This window comes from Paramisgurnus dabryanus, chromosome 13 (genome assembly GCF_030506205.2).
Source record: "Paramisgurnus dabryanus chromosome 13, PD_genome_1.1, whole genome shotgun sequence".
Classification (NCBI taxonomy): Eukaryota; Metazoa; Chordata; class Actinopteri; order Cypriniformes; family Cobitidae; genus Paramisgurnus; species Paramisgurnus dabryanus.
In genome coordinates this window covers 19,958,481-19,980,311 of record NC_133349.1, presented here as the reverse complement: position 1 = coordinate 19,980,311, position 21,831 = coordinate 19,958,481, and the positions used below count along the sequence as shown (strand labels likewise).

General features: G+C 38.4%; 1 protein-coding gene across 4 annotated transcripts in view; it reads right to left on the bottom strand.

Moving 5' to 3' along the window:
* Window positions 1-21,831, bottom strand: part of ddr1 (discoidin domain receptor tyrosine kinase 1) — a 42,949-nt gene that overhangs the window by 13,884 nt on the left and 7,234 nt on the right. For all 4 annotated transcript variants that reach the window (XM_073811624.1, XM_065261088.2, XM_073811623.1 and 1 more), the window contains exons 2-7: window positions 11,764-11,918; window positions 10,207-10,309; window positions 3,372-3,600; window positions 3,131-3,278; window positions 2,943-3,045; window positions 2,202-2,388 (exon numbers count right to left, since the gene is read on the bottom strand). In XM_073811624.1, coding sequence (XP_073667725.1) covers window positions 2,202-2,388; window positions 2,943-3,045; window positions 3,131-3,278; window positions 3,372-3,600; window positions 10,207-10,309; window positions 11,764-11,860 — 867 coding nt within the window. In that variant the 5' untranslated portion in view covers window positions 11,861-11,918. The remainder of the gene's footprint in view (window positions 1-2,201; window positions 2,389-2,942; window positions 3,046-3,130; window positions 3,279-3,371; window positions 3,601-10,206; window positions 10,310-11,763; window positions 11,919-21,831) is intronic.

Sequence of the window (21,831 nt, the reverse complement as noted above, 5' to 3'; positions counted from 1 at the left end):
ACAAAATGGGATGACAAAACACAATGCCTATGATGGTGTCATGAGAGAGAAAGGAATGTGGAGAATTCCCTTTCATGTCCGGGAAGTCAAATACAGATGAAGATTGTCAGAAGTGGTAAAAACAATTCCGCAATCCTGCCCAACTTAAAACAACTACTTTATAATGATAATACATGCAAACAAATGGCAAACAATTACAACTGCATAAATTGCACAGAATAAAAACACTTTGATGGCTCTCAGATTCACAAACAACCACAAACCCACTGGCACAAATAAATCAAAACTTTAATGCCAGGCTTCTGAATTAGTTTTGCCCTACTAACTGAGTGAGAGGACAGCTTTAACTGACTCTGGCAGGATGGGAAATGTACATGGGTTAAAGATAAATAGTGTGAAAACAGCAAACATACATAAGGCCCCAAAAGAGTAGATAATGTGCAGAACTACACCTGTGGTTACATTGATTTAAAAACTGCATTAAAAAAAAAAAAAAATTACCTTAAAGGGATAGTACACACCAGAATTAAAATTTTGTCATTAATTACCCTCATGCCGTTTCACACCCACAATACTTTTGTTCATCTTTGAAACCCAAATGACGATATTTTTATAAAACCTTTTTGACCCTCCCATTGACAGCAATGCAACTGTGAATTTTGAACCGTGAACGGCGGCTCCTGCCTGCATCAACAACCACGTGCACATAGACATAATTAATGCCTAGAGGAGTCATTAGCTACGTTTACATGCAACCAAATAATCAGTTTGTGTTCATATTGATGGCTCCATTGTCTTAAACATAGCCTTCATCTAAATATCTTAATCAATACAATTGAGGTCGATCGGATGCAAATTTCAATCATATTGAAGGGGGTGGTGTAGTCTGATCTGTGATCCGATCAGCAGTTGAAAAGTACGGATGTAAGCGCGTGGATCGTAGCACTTTTTCAATCGGATGCACATATATTGTGCACATGAGCAGAACATTTGTGCTAAAGTTTACGTCTAATATTTACATCTTCTTTACGTATCACATGATTCTTGTCACAGAAACACGCAATAGCAAGGCAATGGCAACATGCATTATTAAGGTTATGGGGTCACACGCTGTACATTCTTTAGCGTTCATGTGTCTTTGCATAACATTAGGCTACATTAAGCAATAAAATTGCGTTGTGCCTTTCAAAAATTGTGTTTTGATTGCCTTTATCTGAAAACTTCTTAAGAACAACTTTCTCCAACTGAACTTTGACTTTAATCCAGAGATAAAGCCTGAACTCAACAAGAGAAGCTGTGCGCTGGGTGGCGTTGCCAAGTCTTTCTTTCGAGTTCAGATTGGGGCTACTGTTAAAACGGTTTCCAGCAGTTGTTTGTTTTCTGTGGGTTAAATATGAAAAGATTTTATTGATTAGTTATTGGTATTTGGGGTATGAATAGTCAGGTGCCATGATTTCACAAAGTATGATGTGATCCTGGATCAACATTTTTTTATATAGAATATGTAAACAAACATTTCAATCAGATTGCAATGTTTAGGGTGCTAGTAAACCGTATTGTCATAACCTTCAATTGGATTAAATTCATTCAGATTGACAAAATTTTGTGCATGTAAACAGCCATTGAGTGCTTTGGTTCATCATTGTGCTTTATTGCTAAAAACTGCATCTCCCCGTTCACTTATATGTGTTTATGGGGTGCTCATGCCCGGACCAATGTGGCAATAGTGTTGAAGTTCACGTGAATTCATGTGGCTGACATGCAAGAGAAGAAAATGTGAAATAATAAATGTGAAAATATTTTTTGTTTGTTTTTTGTATTTTTGGTGCACAGAATTATGTCTAAAATTCTGAATTCTAGTTGCTTCATGAAATACAGATTGAAACACTGTAGTCACATGGACTATTTTATTTGTCTTTACTGTCTTTCTGGGCCTTGTAAGCTGCTGTCAAGGGGAGGGTCAGAATGCTCATGGATATCATCAAAAAATATCTTAATTTGTGTTTCGAAGATAAACAAAGGTCTTGTGGGTGTAGAAGCAAAATTGACTATGGAAATTGACATTTGAGAAAAGCTGCAGCATCATTAGTTTGCAGATGACCTTTTGTTTGAAATCACGTACCTAATACAATGAAATTCAGACATTTCTCAAGTGTTAAAATACTTTCTGGGGCCACTTACACACATACACATACACTGACCTGCATAGTGTGAAAGACCCGTGTTTTCTCAAAGTGAAATTCAATGTCAACAGTTGGCTGTCCGAGCGCTTCTTGATTCCAGCCCACATAATCATATCCTGGCCACACTCGCAACTCTTTAGTCTCCATGAAATCATTCCCACCTAAAACGCCATCACACAGCTGGCCTAATCCTCCAAACAACATCCTACAGAAAGAGCGAGAGAGAGAAATTACAGAGCTGTCAAGTCAAGTTAATTTGATCGGGTTCGGGTCATTGGGCATACATGCGCTCACATATATATCTGCATTTCCCTTCCACACACTCATACATCTGGCCAGTGTCAACATTGTTAGCCAAGCTAATGCAAACATTTCTGCCCAATAAAGAAACCATATGGGAGTGTTTTAGCACAGTATCCACAAATCCCACCTGACACACATATACGTATATAAGTGTGGGACCTGGACTTTAACATGCATCACAGGACTCAGTAAAACAAGACCATGTGGGATTTGAAAATAAGGTTCACATTGGTTAGCTCAGCAAAGTTTAGCTGTTCACTTTTGACCCACATTATCATAAATTGGGTTAATAAAAACATACAGAAAAAAGACAACTTGATAGATGAATATGATGAATGCTGTCCTAAAGTCCATTTTCATTGCATCTAAAAGTAAAGATTGGAGCTTTCTGATTTTAATTTTTGCATAAACTATTCCTTTAAGAGAGAAATAAAGTTGAAATTATGTCTTTGTTACCCTTCTTCTTTACTGCCATCATAAACAGAGTCGTTCAGGTAGACGGGTGAGCCAGACAGCTGCATCACGTGACCCATAGGAGCGGTGTAAGCATTCAGTCCATCTATGAGACAACACAATCACATCAATAAAAAACAAATATCATCACCACCAGCAGTGTAAAATGGATTGGCTCGGGTGAGACTGACCTTTCCAGAGACAACCGTAGAGTTCAACTCTTAAACATACGCTCATCACGCGGTCCGCAAGCGGGTAGAACCGCACCATGCGTGCTATAATGGGAGGACCCAAGTCTTTCAGAACCACATCATACGTATTCTCATTGCCCGACACCACCTGAAACAAGACCACAGGTATACACTGCTGTAAGACGAATGAACATGTATTACTATTCCAACTGTAAGCTTTTATATGTAAATATAGCTAGACCTCCTGCCCCCAGCGATCCTTCCAAGTTATCCAGTTTCGTCCGTCCCGCGAGTAACGAAGCCGGTAACCGCGTGCAAACTCCCGCCCAAGGCCGTCTGCGTGTCGACCCTGCGTCCCTACCAGGGACAGGAAATGCAGTGTGTGTAGATTTACCTGCAGGTACTCAGAAGCACTGGGGAACACAGGAGCGGCTGGACACCACGCCCCATCCCCTTCTCCAGTACTCAACCTATGAGAGTAAATACAAAAATATATATAAACATTTGGAATAATAACAACTGGACCAAATATAAAAAAATTCACACACATGCACACAAACACATATATGGATTGCCAAACAAGTTGTGGAAGTGACAAGCAGTACCATAAAAGAAAATATATTTTCATTAAAGACCCAGTGGACAGGAAGTCGCAATGTTGTGACGAATTTCAGAATAAAACAGAACATCACACGAGGAAAAAAGCGGGGCTTGTGTTTTCCACTCTGAATTGATTGGATATAAAAAAGTAGAAATTGAACTCGTAGCAGACTGACGGTTGGGATTATCGGATGCTCCGCCCAAGTCGTCTAGCTGACATCATCAGAGACGGATCTCCACAATTTACAATTTTGATTAAAGTTTATAAGGGCACATGAACTAAAAAAAACAACACAATGACCCAGACGCATATACTGTTTATAATGAACACTGCAATAATCCATTAAATTAAAAATTGTGTTTTGATATCATGGGGACTTTAAAGGGATAGTTCACCCAAAATGAAAATTCTGTCATCATTTACTCATCCTCATGTTGTTACAAACCTGTATAAATGGAAGATATTTTAAGAAATGTTTGTAACCAAACTGTTCGTGGACCCTTTTAACTTCTATAGTAGGAAAAAATAAAATGGAAGTAAATGGGGTCCAAGAACAGTTTTGTTACAAACATTTCTCAAAATATCTTCCTTTGTGTTCATCAAAACAACAAAATTTATTTGAATTTTACAAAATAAATGTAAAGGTTTGTAACAACATAAAAACTGAGTAAATAATGACAGAATTTTTATTTTTGGGTGAACTATCCCTTTAAGGAAAAATGTTTGAGTTACCTTATAAAACACTTGCATGTTAACACTTTCATAAAATGTTTAACCATCACACCAATATCTAATAGGTCTAGAATAAAATATTATGAATTATACTATAGGGTTGTTGAATACTTTATTCTGATTGGTTGAGAAATGTTCCATGGGTATGCATTATTCTTCGATAAACGCACATCTGACCTGTCAAAAATTACCACCAGAGCAATGTCAATGTGGTAACCATGATAATTCACTCCAGTCCTTTGAAAATAATGCACACCTGCGGTGTAATGGCTAACCCCTTTGTTTTGTACCGCATTACCACCTCGGGTGTGCTTTATTTTCAAAAAATGAAAAATGGCCTGTCCTCAGTTTTTCCTTACATACATTACAGGTGCATTGTGCATTCACATCATCGACCATTATAATTTACTTCAAATATTCTTTTCCCCTGGAGCTTTGGTTTATTTCTGAACCTGGGACAAAAAAATACACAGAAATTGCACAAAGGAATTTCCCATAATCAAACCTAGGTGCAAATGAGGTGATATGTGAGAAGTGAGGTGTATGTGAGTGTTAACACCTGCATGCTAAGTTCACCTGGTTCTACTCTCTCACATGCTTCTAACACATTTTCTCCCTGGCTATTGGTGATAAAACATCCCCATGCCGTTTATTTCCACTTTCTAAACCATTTAACACATACATGCATGGCTGAGCTGTTCACAGGCTCAGGATCAGTATAAGACTAAACTCACAGCATCACCTCCCTGAGACTTTATTGTGAGAGAGCTGCGATCCAGAATCTTAGATCACATTGAGACATTTCAGATCCAGGCTTCACTTCACACCATTACCTCAGAGACACACATAGTCGCTTAGATGAAATCATTTGCAATCCAACTCAGTGCTCTCTCAGGGATTTTACATTGACAGTCCATTGTATCTTTATATTCAGGTTGTTACTGCACCTTGTTTTAAATTTACAAAGCAAAGCTAATGCATGTAATGTAAACAGAACAATATAATCTGCCGAATCTTTTCTGTTACCCCAGGGAGGTATCTTTTAATTGGGGACAATGTAGGCCTTTCATCTTATATATAAGTATGAATTGGCTTCTCGGAAGACTGGTAAAACCTGTGCATGCTAGCAATCAGAAAAAATAACATAGAGAGACAAACAGGTTGGAGTTTTCAATTTTGTGAAAGCACTAGCTATTTTATAAGCTACAGTATTTGCATCAGACTGTCCATAAGCAGACAGTAGGAGATCCATCATAAGCTGAGACTACACAAATCATAACTGTCACCAGCAACCCTGTTTTTTCCACATCCACCTGAAAAAACACATGCATCTCACAAATAATATTATAATACGAGAAAGCCATTATGTACCGCAAACATATGTCATTCCCACACTATACATGCTTACTCAAATCCAAACTTGAAATTGATTTTGTTTGTCTCCAGTGGCCTGCTTTCACACTGTGCTATGTTAAAAAAGACAATCTAATTTACATTGATACAAAATATACATAATCACTAGAAGTAGGTAAATTATGGATTGTGTTCACATTAAAACGCTGTTAAGTATGTTAAGTACAGCTGTTAAAGGGATAGTTCACCCAAAAATGAAAATTTTGTCATCATTTACTCACTCGCATGTTGTTACAAACCTGTATAAATGTCTTTGTTCTGATGAACACAAAGGAAGATATTTTGAGAAATGTTTGTAACCAAACCATTCACTTCCATAGTAGGAAAAAAGAATACTATGGAAGTAAATGGGGCTCACAAACTGTTTACAGATTATCTTCCTTTGTGTTTAGCGTCTGTGTGAACACAAACTCGTCCCGTTAATCTTCTGGGATCGTTGCCGGAAAGAGGACCTAGTCAGATACACGGATAACCCTCTGTGTGAACAAGAAGCCGCAAGAATGCCGTAATGGGCGTGTCGTAGTACAACACAAGTTATGGTTCAGCTCCTTACAACAAGAGATAACATGCATATAAACATTCACCACCAGAAATGTTGCAAACTAGATTAAAGTAGTTATCAGGAAATGATAAATGAGACGCATAAACAATGACGCACGTGCCGTAGTGAGGACGCGCGTGTCATGGCAACATGAAGTTGGTTCAACTCTTTAAAATGAGGGATTTACAACATTCACAACGAGAAATTCAGCAAACTGGACTGAAGCAGAATCAGGTCAGTTAGCTCGTCATTTACAGCGTTTAAACGGAGATCATTCAGCAGCATTAAAGAATATCACGTCACATGCTCATTTGAGCTATAATAAACGAAAATACCCGCGCATCATCCCAACAAGATATAGCGTTCAGCTCCTCAAAATGCGGGTTTTAAATGCATATAAACAATCACGATGAGAAATGTCTGAAAACTGTATTAAAGCAGAGATCAGGGAGCACGTCAAATATCCACTCTATAGCTAAAATCATTCACCAGCATAGAACTGTGCGTTCACGCGCTCCTTTGTAGTCTTATCATAAACAAAAATGCACGCCAGTTGTTTCTGGAGAGAGGAATAATAAATACTTTGCAAACTTCAGACGCTGCGTAGAAGAGAGGGCGTGACTTTCAACAGGTCACGTGTCTTTCCGGGACCATCAGATGCGTTGTATTCTTGGCAGTGTGTATGAACAAAAACTCTAACTATCCAGGATGCCTGTCCCGTGTATTTTACGGAATGTCTGTGTGAAAAGGGCTCATGAGAGTGAGTAAATGATGACAATCCCTTTAAGTATGTGTCAGTGCAAACTCAATCTCAAATAGACAACTTTCACACTAATTAAATTAAATTAAAATCTGATTCATAATAAAACCTCAAGTGTTAATACAGCATTAAAGGAATGTGGAGGAAATAAGCTAGGCAGGACTCATGGGCAGGGATGGGCTCGTGGTTGAAGCTTTTTCATATTTTTTATGAATCTAGAGTTTGTGTGAAACTTGCTGTATTTATTACCCATAGTCATTTAATGGGGTTGCTACCCATTAGTTTGTGGCTTTAATTTGCATTTTTATTATGTACACTTGATTTACAGTATAAAAGCAGGAGTACACTATAAATGTTTTTTTTATAATTTATATCTTTTTATGTATTTGAGAGCATAAAACATATGGACTCGCTTTAAGCTCATCCACTTAAATCCTAGTAATTCCTTAGGCATTACACTGCAAAAAGGGGACATTTCACAAGACTATTTTAAGATGTAAAATAAATCTCTGGTGTCCCCAGGGTACGTATTTAAAGTTTTAGCTCAAAATACCATATGGATAATTTGAGCAAAAATGTGTCGTTTTTGTGTGTGTCCTTTTAAATGCAAATGAGCTGATGAAATGCAAACATTAATTGCCAATAGAGGTGGGCGATAAACCGGTAGATATGATAAACCGGTGGAAATTTGGACTATCGTCTCTATAGAGGTTACACGCCCACCTCACATTGCTGTGCACGTGGTCATGAAAATATAAAGTTTTTACACATATTTAAGCACCACAGTTTTAAAACAAGAGATTTAATACATTGAAACAAACAACAGAGCTAAATGCACACGCTGTTTCTGTGTGAGAGGAGCGCGCAAGTCCCGCATCCGCTGCTCATTAAGCTTGTGAGCATTTTTGACGCTTTATGTGCCTTAAATACATATATGCGTCAAATTCCCATCTTTGCAAGTATCCTCATAAAAACGACAATTTAGGGCTTAATAGAAAGTAAACAGCTGAAAGAGAAAACGCATGTGTAACAGTATATTAGATCCGGACTTTGGTCTTAAAGGGGAAGTTACCTAATTTTGCTCCTGTCTGTCACTCATGTTTTTGTGAAAATCTCTCACTGCTCTTGACTAAATCACTTTTCTACCTTTAATAAGATATTAAAGGTCTAATTTCCCCTTTTGGGACAATAAAGGAACTTTGACTTTGATATATAAAATACAGTATTATTATTTATTATCATTCCTTCATCACTGTTTTTCTTCAGTGAACTTGAATTTCGTTTGTTTGTATCTTCTTTTTGATGCGTATAAGTTTTTGTGAGAATTATGAAAATTATGGCATTAAATATTTTAAAACATAAAAACCTTTTTAAAAGATAAAAAACTATACCGTGATACATATTGTTATCATGAAATAAAATGAGTCCTATTGAGAATTAAAATTTTGGTCATATTGTCCAACCCTAATCGCCATAATGGTAGTTTGTTGAAATTGAAATTATTGTGCTGTCAATTATTTTCTCTCTCTCTCTCTCTCTCTCTCTCCTCTCTCTCTCTCTGCACTTAATGGCAGTGCCGTGGTTGGATATTGCAAATTAAGGGGCGGTATTATTATAACAAGATACCCTTTTGACATCACAAGGGGAGCCCAATTTCAATTACCAATTTTTTTCACATACTTGCAGAGAATGGTTTACCAAAACTAAGTTACTGGGTTAATCTTTTTTACATTTTATAAGTTGAAAGAAGCACTGGGGACCCAATTAAAGCACGTAAACATGGAAAATGTAGGATTTTTATGATGTCTCTAAGATTAATTTTGCTGAGAAAAATGACCTAAGAAAATGAGTCTAGATTTTAGAAAAAAAAAAAAATTTAGGTGAACTTGTCGTGCTTTTTTGAACACTTGATTCAAGAAAAATTCATGAACATTTTTCTTACCCAATTGGCAGATTTTTTTGCTTGTTTTAAGCACAAATCCACCTAAATTGTATATTTATTGTTTAAAACTAGACTTATTTTCTTAGGTCATTTTGGTCATCAAGAAAATACATCTTGATTTAAAAAAAAATGATATTTGTACTGAAAACAAGACAAACATACTAAGAAAGTCATTACCGGTATTTGCAGTGTATATCAAAATGTGACCCTGCCTGCCAGACCCTACATAATGTAAAGAAAATTCTGTGAAAATATAATCTTGATATCTTTGATGCTCCAAATCTCATCATTAGAGTTTTGCCTGGGTTTCACAGACAAGGGCACATTTTGATGATGAACAAATAGTGGGTAGTTGCAACCCCATCTATTTTTCTCTTGCTATTTTGTTGTTTCTCATACAAGTCACACACAGCTGTCCTGCAGTAATGTCACGGGTGAGAAACATACTGAACATACATCACTGCACAAGCACTGTATCGCCACCATAAATCCCTTCTTCAACACCTCTCAACACCTCATCAACCCCTACCGTCTAACCCTGTACTCATCCTCTCTGTAAGGCCATCTCGCCCTTCCTTTGTTTCATTTTGCCTGTAAGCTTTTCTCCCCCCGTGCAAAATCCCCCTGCTGTCTCAAACAGAATGTGGACTTAATAACAACCACATGATTCCTCCACTGCCAAAAGACAGAAACACACACAAGCTCCTCGCTTCATTTGAGGTCAAATACTGATCCCAAACTCGCGCTTCATTGTCAGCGTGTTTGTGTTTTAGCGTCGTCTTCTGTGTTGCGCGAGCATGTCTGTTGTTTCTGCTACAGTGTGTGTGGTATTGGCTTGTATTCAGTAACATGCGAGTCTGGTCCAGACAGACAGTGCTGTAATGTCATTACCTAATGCTCTATATCAAGATACGCTCCATTACCGACATCTTGTGTAACCTAATCACGTCCCCTCATGAGGACACCAACACAAACACCCAACCATAAATCATCCACGAATCGCCCAAAGAATAAACACATTTTTTATTATTATTATGCATGCATTCACAGCAAGCAGATGCTGCTTTCGAAAGTTTGCACTGCTCACCTGCCGTGCTTGGCTTCGGTGGAGTCGGACCAGGCGCTGGATGCGGTGATGTCAGAGTCGGGTATGGTGCCATCCTCCATGCCCAGAGCGTAGCGACATTTCACTGTGTATAAAAGAAAAATACTTCAGACAAGCTGTGACAACCTGTGACACGGTTTCAGAATGTAAAGCAATTACAGTAAGTTTGACATGAATTGGAAACCCTGCTCCTCGGATATTATAACATCAAACATGGATGAGCAGACAATTTATGCGAAAACATTAGATTTTATATCGGAGAAGACCTGAAGAAGCATTACAGCGGTAAAAAAAGTGTTTGTGATTATACAACAAGTTAACACTGCTCTTGGCTGTAATAATTGCTGCATTTTTCAGAATCTGTCCACGTTGGGCTATTGGGAGACACTATGTACAGTAAAAGCACAAATATGTACATTACACAATGTCAAACTTAAAAAAAAATACCAAAGCTGCATTGCTTAAATGCTTGGGTTTTTGTCCAAGCTTAGAAGTGTAGAACAATAAAGCAAAACAGACAACTTGAAGGAGTGAAAGAGATGTGAAATACAGAGATAAAATCAGGCCAACAGAGAATAAATCTGCAAGAAAAACAGTGTTTGAATCATCTGTACTCAACATATATCATCATTATATGTCTTGCTTATGGGAGGGGGTGTGTGCGTGTTGAAGCTGAGGTGATGGGTGAGGTTTTGGGGGGACGTACTCAGTTGCTGTGAGTCATGAGATAAGAATGCTAAGGCTAGAAAACAAACCCAGCCCAGCTAGCGAGACCCTCAGACACACATATAGAGTCACAATGTGGACAGGTGCCTGTTTCATTACATCATCATCCTGTTGCCAATAAAATGCAATCTCTTCCAAACTCTCTCTCTCTGTGACTCCTAAACTATCTCGCCCTCCCAAGCTCCATTTCTATCTATCACCAGTTAATACAGAACAGATGAGGGCTCTGTTTTACAGTCGTGTAGGTTTTTTAGGTTTAGTCTGTGACATAAATACAGTCATTTTCTGGTCTGTTTGCACCTCTGCGTTTAACTCTCACTCTCTTCATAAGAAACACATCAATAATTCAACTCGATGTCTCTTGTTGAGTCTTCCCTCTTCTCTTCTTCTGTCTCCTCTGGCAAGCTTTATGACCAGACCGGCCTCCGTTCCAGCTTATTACATTATACAGTATACTATTAGCAACTGGTCATGGAGAAAAAAATGATTGTAGCCAAAACACATGGATCATGAGCTTTGATTTAGAGACTATGGTTGTATATAACAGCTTTTAATAACCCCGAGAACATTTAAACATTAATGTGACATTAAAAAACCATTTGAAACCTCAAACACCAGAGAGGGAAATGGATAGGAAGAGAAATTTGAAAACTGATTAAAGTAAATCTGACTGTAGGGTTTGTCCGGACATAAACACACACATATGTCCTCGGGTTCTGACCGCAAAACTGCATTTAATATAAACTGAAAATGTGTTTCTCCCACTTGCTTTACTGTAACAATAATAATCAGAATCAATGACATTCTTCTTACCCGTGTCAAAATGCCAATCCGTGTCCTGGCCCACTGTCCAGGAAATGAGGAAGACAGAAAAAAAGGCAGGCAACAATGGCAGCATCTGTGTTGCCATGGCCACGGTGACACACCCGGTTACCTGTCCAGAGTTGAACTATGTTCTACAGACATACCTGAGGAAAAGAGAGCAAAAGTAAAGTTACTTTCATTTAGGTCAGATGTGTGATAACAATATCACTTGTTAATAAAATATTCATTTAACAGAAAAATAAATTGGGTGTTTAACAGTATGGGGTTGTGGTTCTCCTTAAAGCTCTTCCGTCAGCTTAAAAACATTACAGATGATGAAACAGTACTTAAAGACTTTTTAAGCTTCTAAACTTTATAGATCATTTCTAAAATGTGACCACAAAACCTGATGTAAGGGTAATTTTTTTGAAATTGAGATTTATACATTATCCAAAACCTAAATAAATAGGTTAGGATAGGACAATATTTGGTCGAGATACAACAACAGTGGAAGCTCGTGACTGCTCATCCGAGGGGTGCAAATTCAAAATAAGTGTTCAGAGTGTCATGTGTGTTGCTTGGGTTTTAAAATCTGTGTTTGTTGCGTCATATAAACCATGTGCATCATGTGTTTTGTCAAAATAAGCACCTGCTGCACATGCGTCAAAACCATTTATGATAAAAAAATACACAAAATATACGCAAGACACTCCCTTAATAGTAAACTCTGATTATGCATGAGATTATGAGAGCATCTGGCAAACGCGAGCGTCTCTTTTATCATAAACCCTTTAGATGTGTCTGCAGCAGGCACTTATTTTGCAAGACACGTGATGCAGACAGGATCTCTTGATGCGCAGAACACATATTTTGAAATTACGAACCACACACACAACGGGCTACATCTAGTTGTGACGAACTTTGCATCGAGCGCCCTCGAAAAAGAAGTCACTGTCCGCCACTGCACAACAATTTGAAAATCTGGAACTTGAGAATGCAAAAAAATCTAAATATTGAGAAAATCACATTTAAAAGTCAAAATCCAATGAAGTTTGTTTTCAGCTATGCATAATAACTCTTTCCCCGCCAGCATTTTTAAAAAAAGTTGCCAGCCAGCACCAGCATTTTTCATGATTTTTACAAAAGTTTAATGCCTTCCAGAAACTTTTCTTCTTTAAATATATTAACATACACAAGAACAGCCCCTCTCCTTTAAAAAAGGTTTCACCCTACCTTTATTCGTTCTCTTTTTATAACCACTCACATATGGGAAGGTTTCTTCAAAAACATCAGATTTTGAGCAAAAAACTGAGATAATTAAATTATTTATTGAATTTAGATAGAGATCAGATTCAGAGTGACCGTCAAAACATACATGGACATACAGCTGTTTGCCCCTAGGGCAGGGATGGGCAACTTCGGTCCTGGAGGGCCGGTGTCCTGCAGAGTTTAGATTCAACATGCCTCAGCACCTGCCTCAAAGTTTCTAGTATACCTAGTAAGATCTTAATTGGCTGCTTCAGGTGTGTTTAATTATGGTTGGAGCTAATGCTGCGTTCCAGGCAACCTGTAACCCGTAAATTACAACTTCAAAACCACGACTCACGACTCTGAACTGGGAGTACATCGATTTAGTACGAGTTCACTGGTGGGAAGTCACGGGTTTGACTGCCGTTCCAGTGCACTTTCACAGGTAGAAGGTTGTAAAACACGGGTTACAGGCTGCCTGGAACGCATACTCCCAGTTCAGAGTCGTAAGTCATGGTTTTGAAGTCGTAATTTCCGTGCTCAAAATCCTGCCTGGAACGCAGCATAAATTCTGCAGGACACCAGCCCTCCAGGACCGAAGTTGCCCATCCCAGCCCTAGGGCAATACTTCCGGGTTATATATGTTGCGGAAGAGCGTTACCTGGTGGATAACAGCGGTATTACAGATTAGCAGAAATACTCATCATTGGCAGGGAAGCATTTTCTCTTAATTGAAGAGTTAACTTTTCAATGGTGGGGAAAAAGTTTACGAAAGGTTTGTTTGAGTTGACTGAATAGGGGAAGTTGTAAGCTTGTACATAAACTTGAATGGAAAATCCCCACAGAACAGGTGGCAAAGCGAAGTTTGTAGGCTAGTTTCTTGCCAATTTCCATTTGCCGCTTTTGCTGCATCCACTAAAATTTTGATATATTTACAGTAGGAATTTTACAAAATATCTTCATGAAACATGATGATCTATGATTTTTGGCATAAAAGAAAAATCTATCATTTTGACCCATGGAATGTATAAATATACCTGTGCAACTTCTAACTGGTTTTGTGGTTCAGGTTCACAAATGTGCTAAAGCATCATTTTAAGTTGATCAAAGACCAGAGATAAAGGGTCATTTCCAATCTAGAAAATGTGAGTGGTGCTTGTCGTGCCAAAAGTAGTGCAACAAAAAACCACAATGATGCTAATGTGATATAGCATGATGCTAACATGTTCAAGGTTCAAACTTTAACTAATGTTTAACTAATGTTTTAGTTAAAATGTATGACTTGTTTTAATACTTTGCTAATTGTTATTAGCATGTAGCTAATCACTGCTAACCTGTGATGAATCTGTTCTGATGGAACAGAAACAAGGACTTCATTATCACTTCACTGACAATGTTGTCCATCAGACCATAAACCTTTTCCAAACATAACAAACCGCCATTCCAAGAGTTACATGTACCAACACATTTAAAGAAAAATACATACAGTGCACCTTTTTTCCTTCATAAACACCAGTCCTTTCTTTGTCTCAGTGAAATGTGATTTGTGTTTGCATGTGTGCATATGGAAGGCATGGAATGAGGGGGTCTCTGTGTGTGTGTGTGTGTGTGTGTGTGTGTGTGTGTGTGTGTGTGTGTGTGTGTGTGTGTGTGTGTGTGTGTGTGTGTGTGTGTGTGTGTGTGTGTATGTCTGTATGTTAGGTGGCAGCTGTCCCTTTGCGGAGTGACAGTGCTGGTTCAGAAGTCGGCGAGAGAGACGGACAGCTGATGCACAGCTGTGCAGACACAAGGACAAAGAGATCGCAGAAAAGAGCAGGAGATTCTGAAAGGAGGTGTAGAAAAGAGGTGTAGACGAGGCAGGCATGTAAAAGAGTCGGCTAATGGAGCGTGTGTTAGCGCGATACCCTAGATTCTGCTCTGTGTGAGAGCGAGCGCACCCACTGCAGCTGTCCCGAGCTCGAGACAGGCGGTGGCCAACACACACAAGCTGCAAGTGTTTCCAAAACCGAGGGGAACCAGACGGGAAGAGAGAGAAAAATCACTGTGTGCGCCAAAAATTCGGCACTGTAACGCAAGGTTTAAGTTTATTACAGTTGGCGCAAAGAATCCACTCATGACTGTTGACTATAGGGGGAATCTTTGTTGCGTAACCATGGCAACCCATCAGCAATTTCAATTATCCGAATCCGAAGTATTTGGGAGGAAGAGAGAGAAAATACTTGGAGATGGGTGGGGGGGAAGCAGGAGAATAATAGTAAAGTCAGGAAATGAGAGTTGCTGTAAACGCCAAGTTTCTTTGTTCGGTTTGATTTAAAAGATCATTCATCTCCTCAAAAACTCCCCTATAATGTTCTTGAAAGAAAGACATCTGCTATATAGTCCTATTAACATAATGTCTCCCTGCAGAATGGGATAAATGGGCTGAACCTTACCCGCGATTCTGGTCCAGGGGGAAAGATAGGAACTAGTTTGGAATGTCGCCCGTAGTTTAAACAGACCTTAAACGCACTAAAATGACTCATTACATTCACATACATCAACAATCAATCACAGCCCCTCAATCATTTTAAAGTAACAATGAGACCGAGGGTGACACAGCTGAGGTCAGACCGGATCACGACTTTGTTCATTCGCATGTTTTCCATGCGATTCTGCTTTGGGGAATTTCACACAGCAAATTCTGTTAGCTCAGCTCCATTTCACAAAAGTTTGACAAAGAAAACATTCAACTGATTCCCCTAAAGCTAATTCACACAGACACATCAAGAGCTGTCAGTAATACACCTGCTGATATGGCACATTCAGAAGTGAGCAATGCTGTATGCTACAGTATAACCCTGTGAAGGATCCTCCGGGCAGAGCCTAAAGGCCATTTCAATCTATATCACATCATAAACATGCAACACATAATTTCTGCTGACATTTGTCTTCATGATTGAATCTTCACTTTTTAACTCCCTGTGAGCTTTGAAGCACACAAACCTGAAAGACAAACATTTCTGTTCTTTACAGGTGATGCTGGGTATACACCAAAAGTACATCTTATAAGATGTTCAAAATGTGATAGACCACAAACATGAGGATAAAAAATCCTAGATTTAACCATTTGCACCTATAGTGTGTGGTGTGCCATGATGTGTCAAAGACAGCACACCACACACAAACAGATTTTCCACCAGTTTCGACTGTGAACAGTGGAAATCTTGCAAAAACTCGCAAAACTTCAGAGTAAGAATGGCAGACGATATGCAGGAAGAAATTTCAGTGATAGTGTTTGTAAAGATTTCAACCGAAAATTCAAGGGAAAAAAATAAGGGTTTGGGTGAAGTCAGCGGGAACATGGTCTGTACAAGTTTACTTTGCATCAGATTCACTGCTTCAGTCAAGCATCATCTCGCTTTCTGATAGGATATTGTTTTGTTTCATGTGATAATCTTTAGAGAGTGCACAAGTTTGTCCTCATGGTTCCCCCCACACATCAGGAGTTATGTTCGCAAATATTAAACATGTTCGCGATCAGGGGCATTCCAACATTCTTCGGATCAGGTTTGGACACTCCTAACACACCTCACACCAAGGGAAAAACTGATAAGATAATCTGTAGAACCAGCAAGATAATCAGGACATAGCTAGGATTGTCGGAAGGGGGGAAATCGGCCCAAAATCAGCCTGATTATCTTTTGGTGTGTACCCAGCATAGGTGAAGAATCATAAAGAGAAGGTCACATTTGACTCCACAAATCATGAATAAAATCAGAAAATACAATTTCTTTACAAAAAAAGAAAGATCAGTTTGATCACAAGTAGACGAAACTAAATATAGGTGTAAAATTGGGTCTCCGTCTACTGATCCCCAATGTGTAATGTACCATTTTTACATCGGTCCTGACTCCTAGCGCGAGCCTACAGTGTTCAGCGCAGTCTGTAGGCAATCATTACTAAAACGAAAACGGCTGCTCTCTTCCTCTTTTATTTTTGTATCATTTAGGGCTGTCACAATGATTAAATAATCATCTCATTGCTATTGCTTGACCTCATCGCGATGATTTCAAATCACCGCAATGATTGCACATCTCTCTAAAAACGCAAGGGGGAGCTGCAGCACCCTTATAAATGAGACATTATCAGATTACTTTTAAATTTGTGTTATGTCTTTTAATATTTACTGCCAGGTAAACCTCGCAAAATATTTAATTTAAATAATTGTGTGAAAATTATTTCATAAACAAACAAAAAAATTAGATATGCACCGATAGGATTTTTTTGGGCCGATACCAATACCGATTTAAACAGACAACTTCTGGCCGATACCGATATTAAACACTTGTAAACAATACTATACAGTTGGTCTATTAGCTAGTTTATTTCTACATCAAATTATTTTTACTGAACATGGATTGGATCTAATTAACATTCAACTGACCAACATAATAAGAGAGGCACAAATTAAGCTAAAACACATATAATAAGACAACATGACAACCTTCAAAGGTGGTTTTTGCTATTCAGCATTTATTTTATTAACAAAATTAACTCATTTTTTACATATAATGGATTTCTTTATGCGGTTAATTAATAAACAATCGGTATCTGCCTTTCTCGTGCTATTGCCGATATGCCGATGTTTTCAAATTCATCAAAAATCGGCCGATAAATATCGGCGGCCGATACATCGGTGCATCACTAAAAAATATTATGAAAATTAAATGTGAAACCAATAAAACAGACAATTAATCATCATAATCATCACAATTTATTAGGCAATTAGTAAATTTTACCCTAAGTATCATTTTGCAAATGTGTGAAGTTGCGCAAGCTTATTACATTGCCCTGAAATATCAAAGAAAGCCCTTACATATACATGTACAAAACGTTATGCAGCATGTTTACTAACAACACAAGCAGCGGTACTCTCACATTATATTTGTGTGCATCAACTTTAATCCATCATTTCTCTACAGGGATTCACTCATATACCATCCCCTCGAGGTAATCAGGACAGAAGCGGTTAAAAGTGGACAAAGGAGACAGATTAAAACACCAGGTGTGAAATGAACTGAGCGTCTCTCAGCCACTTGTGAACGGTTTGACCAAAATGGATCTTTATAACAGGTGAAACAGGGCTAAAAAGTTACTAAGGTGAAAACATTTGGAATGAAATCAAGTTGCAGGCTGATTCAAACCTGGGTCTCCTGTATGTGAAGCACAGCACATTGTGTCATTGGTATGTGTGCTAACCACCAGGCAATGGCTCAGACAAAACCTAGTTAAAATGTGCATTAGTCAAACATTGTCTTGCATTATTTTTATTTTATCAGCATTACAACATTACAATGTGTTATTTAACACTGATTGAGTAAAACTTTCAGTCCACTGTATGAGTCTGTTATGAGTCCTCTGCCAGGCAGATGAAAAGTTTCCAGCCATTCGGTCCAAATCCACAGAAACAGCAGGTGATTTCATGTTAGATGAGAAGCAATGGTGAGTAATGGCCGCTGTGAAAGGACAGCACTCTTGGCTTCATTGTTGATTTTCTTTCCTTTTCCTTTGGGCCCAAGCGACCTATGACTCTCTGGATCAAAGCGATTGGCCTGAGAACAACAGTGTTTATAAAGAACGGAGTATGTTTACGCTTGGGCACGCGATTTTCACTGCAAATTATGACTCGGGTGTGCGTCAGTTGCCGGAGTGACTCAGGCACACCGATGAAGCGTTTCTTTGGCAGTTCGATTTGAGATGACCGTTAGCTTGTGAAGAATGTGTGGTAGACAAAAAACAGGAAATAAGCATTACTTACTTGATGAACATGAGAGGAGTCAGAGGGCAATGGAAGGGCAAATGACACGAAATGAGCGAAATGGATAAAGAGATGGAAAAAAGAAAGGGAGGGAAGAAAACTAAATGCAATGAAGGTTAAATAATAGCAGGAAGGTTTAGTCACTTTACGAGGGAAGAATATTTTATGGCCGTTGTCTGGAGCCTGCCAAATTATCAAATGATCATAACTGCTACAATTTAAACTGCTCATTCAGTACCTGATCTGCATAAAACACTCTGTGGCTTTGATCTGCCAGGTACATTCTGCAGTTTCTTCTGGTTATAAAGCTGACAGTTCCCACAGTACACCCAGACCATTTATACAAAACGCCCAATCCACCTTTAAATGCAATCCAATACAGACTGAGAAAATCACCCTCTTCAGTTTCCTGATCCTTGGATGTACTAAGATCATGATATCAAATGTGAATGTGTTTTCTCAGATGTGTTGATCTGACTGATCACATCTGCAAATCCAATGAGAATCTGGCAGATTTACTGCCAGCAGCTAATGGTCCATTTCATTTAATGAATCCAGAAATCCCCTTTTGTTAAGAAAAATGATTTTTAAGTAAGAAATAAATATATTCTGGTTATAAACCATGATGTGAAGCTTACTATATGGCTACTTTCCACATGAACAAGTAATTGAACACATAATATTTACTTGAAATATTTCATCAGCTCATATATAATCAATTTAAACTTGGCATGAGAAAAGAGACAGCGGGGTGATACATTAAACATAGAAGTAGTACAAGTCAGGATGAATCGCAGTACCAAAATGAGTGGTGTGTTATCAGTATTAATGGTTGTTTTCGGGGATAACAGAACTAAGAATGTCACACCTGACCAATCAGAATCAAGTATTCCAGACAGCTGTGTAATAATTTAAATAATATATTATCAGAAGAAAAAGCCAACTTAGTTAACAAATTTAAAAAAAATTATTTATCAACCAAATAGATTTTTTTAGAATATACATAACAACAGAGAAAACTCTCACACAGTGTGTTGATCCCATAAAATTTACAAGAGTGTCTTCAAATGCACAAATGCACACTCCGGAATTGATCCCAGGATTGATCCCGGGATGGGGACCTAGTAACCAGTGGCAGATAGCTACTTTTTTCGACGGCATTCGATGCGAAATTCGTCACAACATGTATGTAGCCCGTAATGTGTGTGGTTCCTTTTTTCAAAATGTGTATTCTGTGCATCGAGAGATCCTGTGTGCATCACGTGTCTTGTCAAAATAAGTGCCTGCTGCAGATGCGTCTAAGGGTTTATGATAAAAGAGACGCCAGATACTCTCATAATCTCATGCGTAATCAGAGTTTACTGTTAAGGGACTGTCTTTCGTGTATTTTGTGAACGTGAGCGTCTCTTTTATCAAAAGCGGTTTTGATGTGTGCAGCAGGGACTTATTTTGACAAAACACATGATGCACATGGTTCACATGACGCAACAAACACATATTTTGAAACACAAGCAACACACATGACACTCTGAACACTTATTTTGAATTTGCGCCATTCGGATGAGCCGCCACTGCCAGTAACATTGCCGGGACCAGTCCCAGAATCCTTCCTGTGTGAACAAAAGGTGCAAATGTCCTCACCATGACATAGGCTGTGTCCAGAATTTCGCAAATTCGTAGCATTCAAAGGAATGAAGGCATCAAGGCACATCCGAATACAATGTTTGGTTTATTTCCTGTCTCCTGAGATAACTTTATCATCTTGTACCACAATTCTATGCGTGGGAGTGGAAAATGTGATTGGTCAAGCCTGGTCATGTTTAAAAAATTAAACGGCGCCCAAGAAAGCAGCTGGAGCACAAATTTAGTGTAAATAAGGCTATATTTCCTTTTACACCTTTTGATTGAATTTCTAGTGAGAAATGAATATTGTAGTTTGCAAATAGGGGATTAGTTATCACAAAGGCGCTCTTTCTTTATACTTTAAACAGAATTCCGTTACGCTGCCTATGAAGGCTGTCTGAATGCGTTTCTCATTGCCTCATGAGTCAGCTGCCTTAATTTTTGTACGTAGCCATAGATCAAGTCATGTCTACAAGCTAGAAAGAAGCAGAAACCAAGGAGCGCCTCAATGCTGAAACCAACTTAATGGAATGATACGCCATGCAGTAGTTTATGATCGAATCAGAAAAATGCACACGGATGGTTTCTCTCTCAAAAAAAATCCCAGATCATAAGCAAACTTAAGACACTGCGAAAAATATTCCACCAGCTACATTACGTCACGTCAGTGTCCTAGGATCTTTATGGTATTATGTGTGTGAACAAACTCAGATTCCAGAATTTCCATGTCAGTGTGAATCAACAAAAATCAAATGATCCTGGGACAAATCTCCAGGCAAAATCTCCATGTTTTTACTGGAATCTCTGTTTAAAAAGGGCTATACAAATATGGAATTAGTGTAGGGGTAACTTGTTTCTTTAAATAAATAATGTCACCAGAACAATATGGTATCACCTTTGTAAGAGTTTAATTAAGCTAAACCCTGAGTTTGAGAGTCTGTGTGATAGTCGAGCTGTCGATTCAGTCACACAAGTCTGTAAAGCACACACACTTACACACACACACACAAAAGGCTAAAAGGGCAAGCAATATCCAGAGATGAATAAAAGTGATGCTTAAAAGCTGAGGCGCTTTACTGGTCTGTTGCTCAAATTGCGCTTTAGATATTCAGGGCAAAATGAAAGATGACTGAAAGGTCAAACATGAGCAAATGTTTAATTTTATACATGAATTATTCACAACAGGTAAAATGAGGTGAATGCATTTTGCACAGGGCGTTTCAAAAAGAAGAAATGAGAGAAAGGAATGGAGGGAACAGGTCAAATCCGAAGGCTTAATGTAAAAGCGCTGTGAACATCAGTGATGTATGCCCAGAATAACACCAAGCCAAGTGCTTTCGCAAAAATCTCCCTCTGGAGCTCAGCATCAGTTTGCATAGTTTGCATGACATGTCTTCCAACTGTTTGAT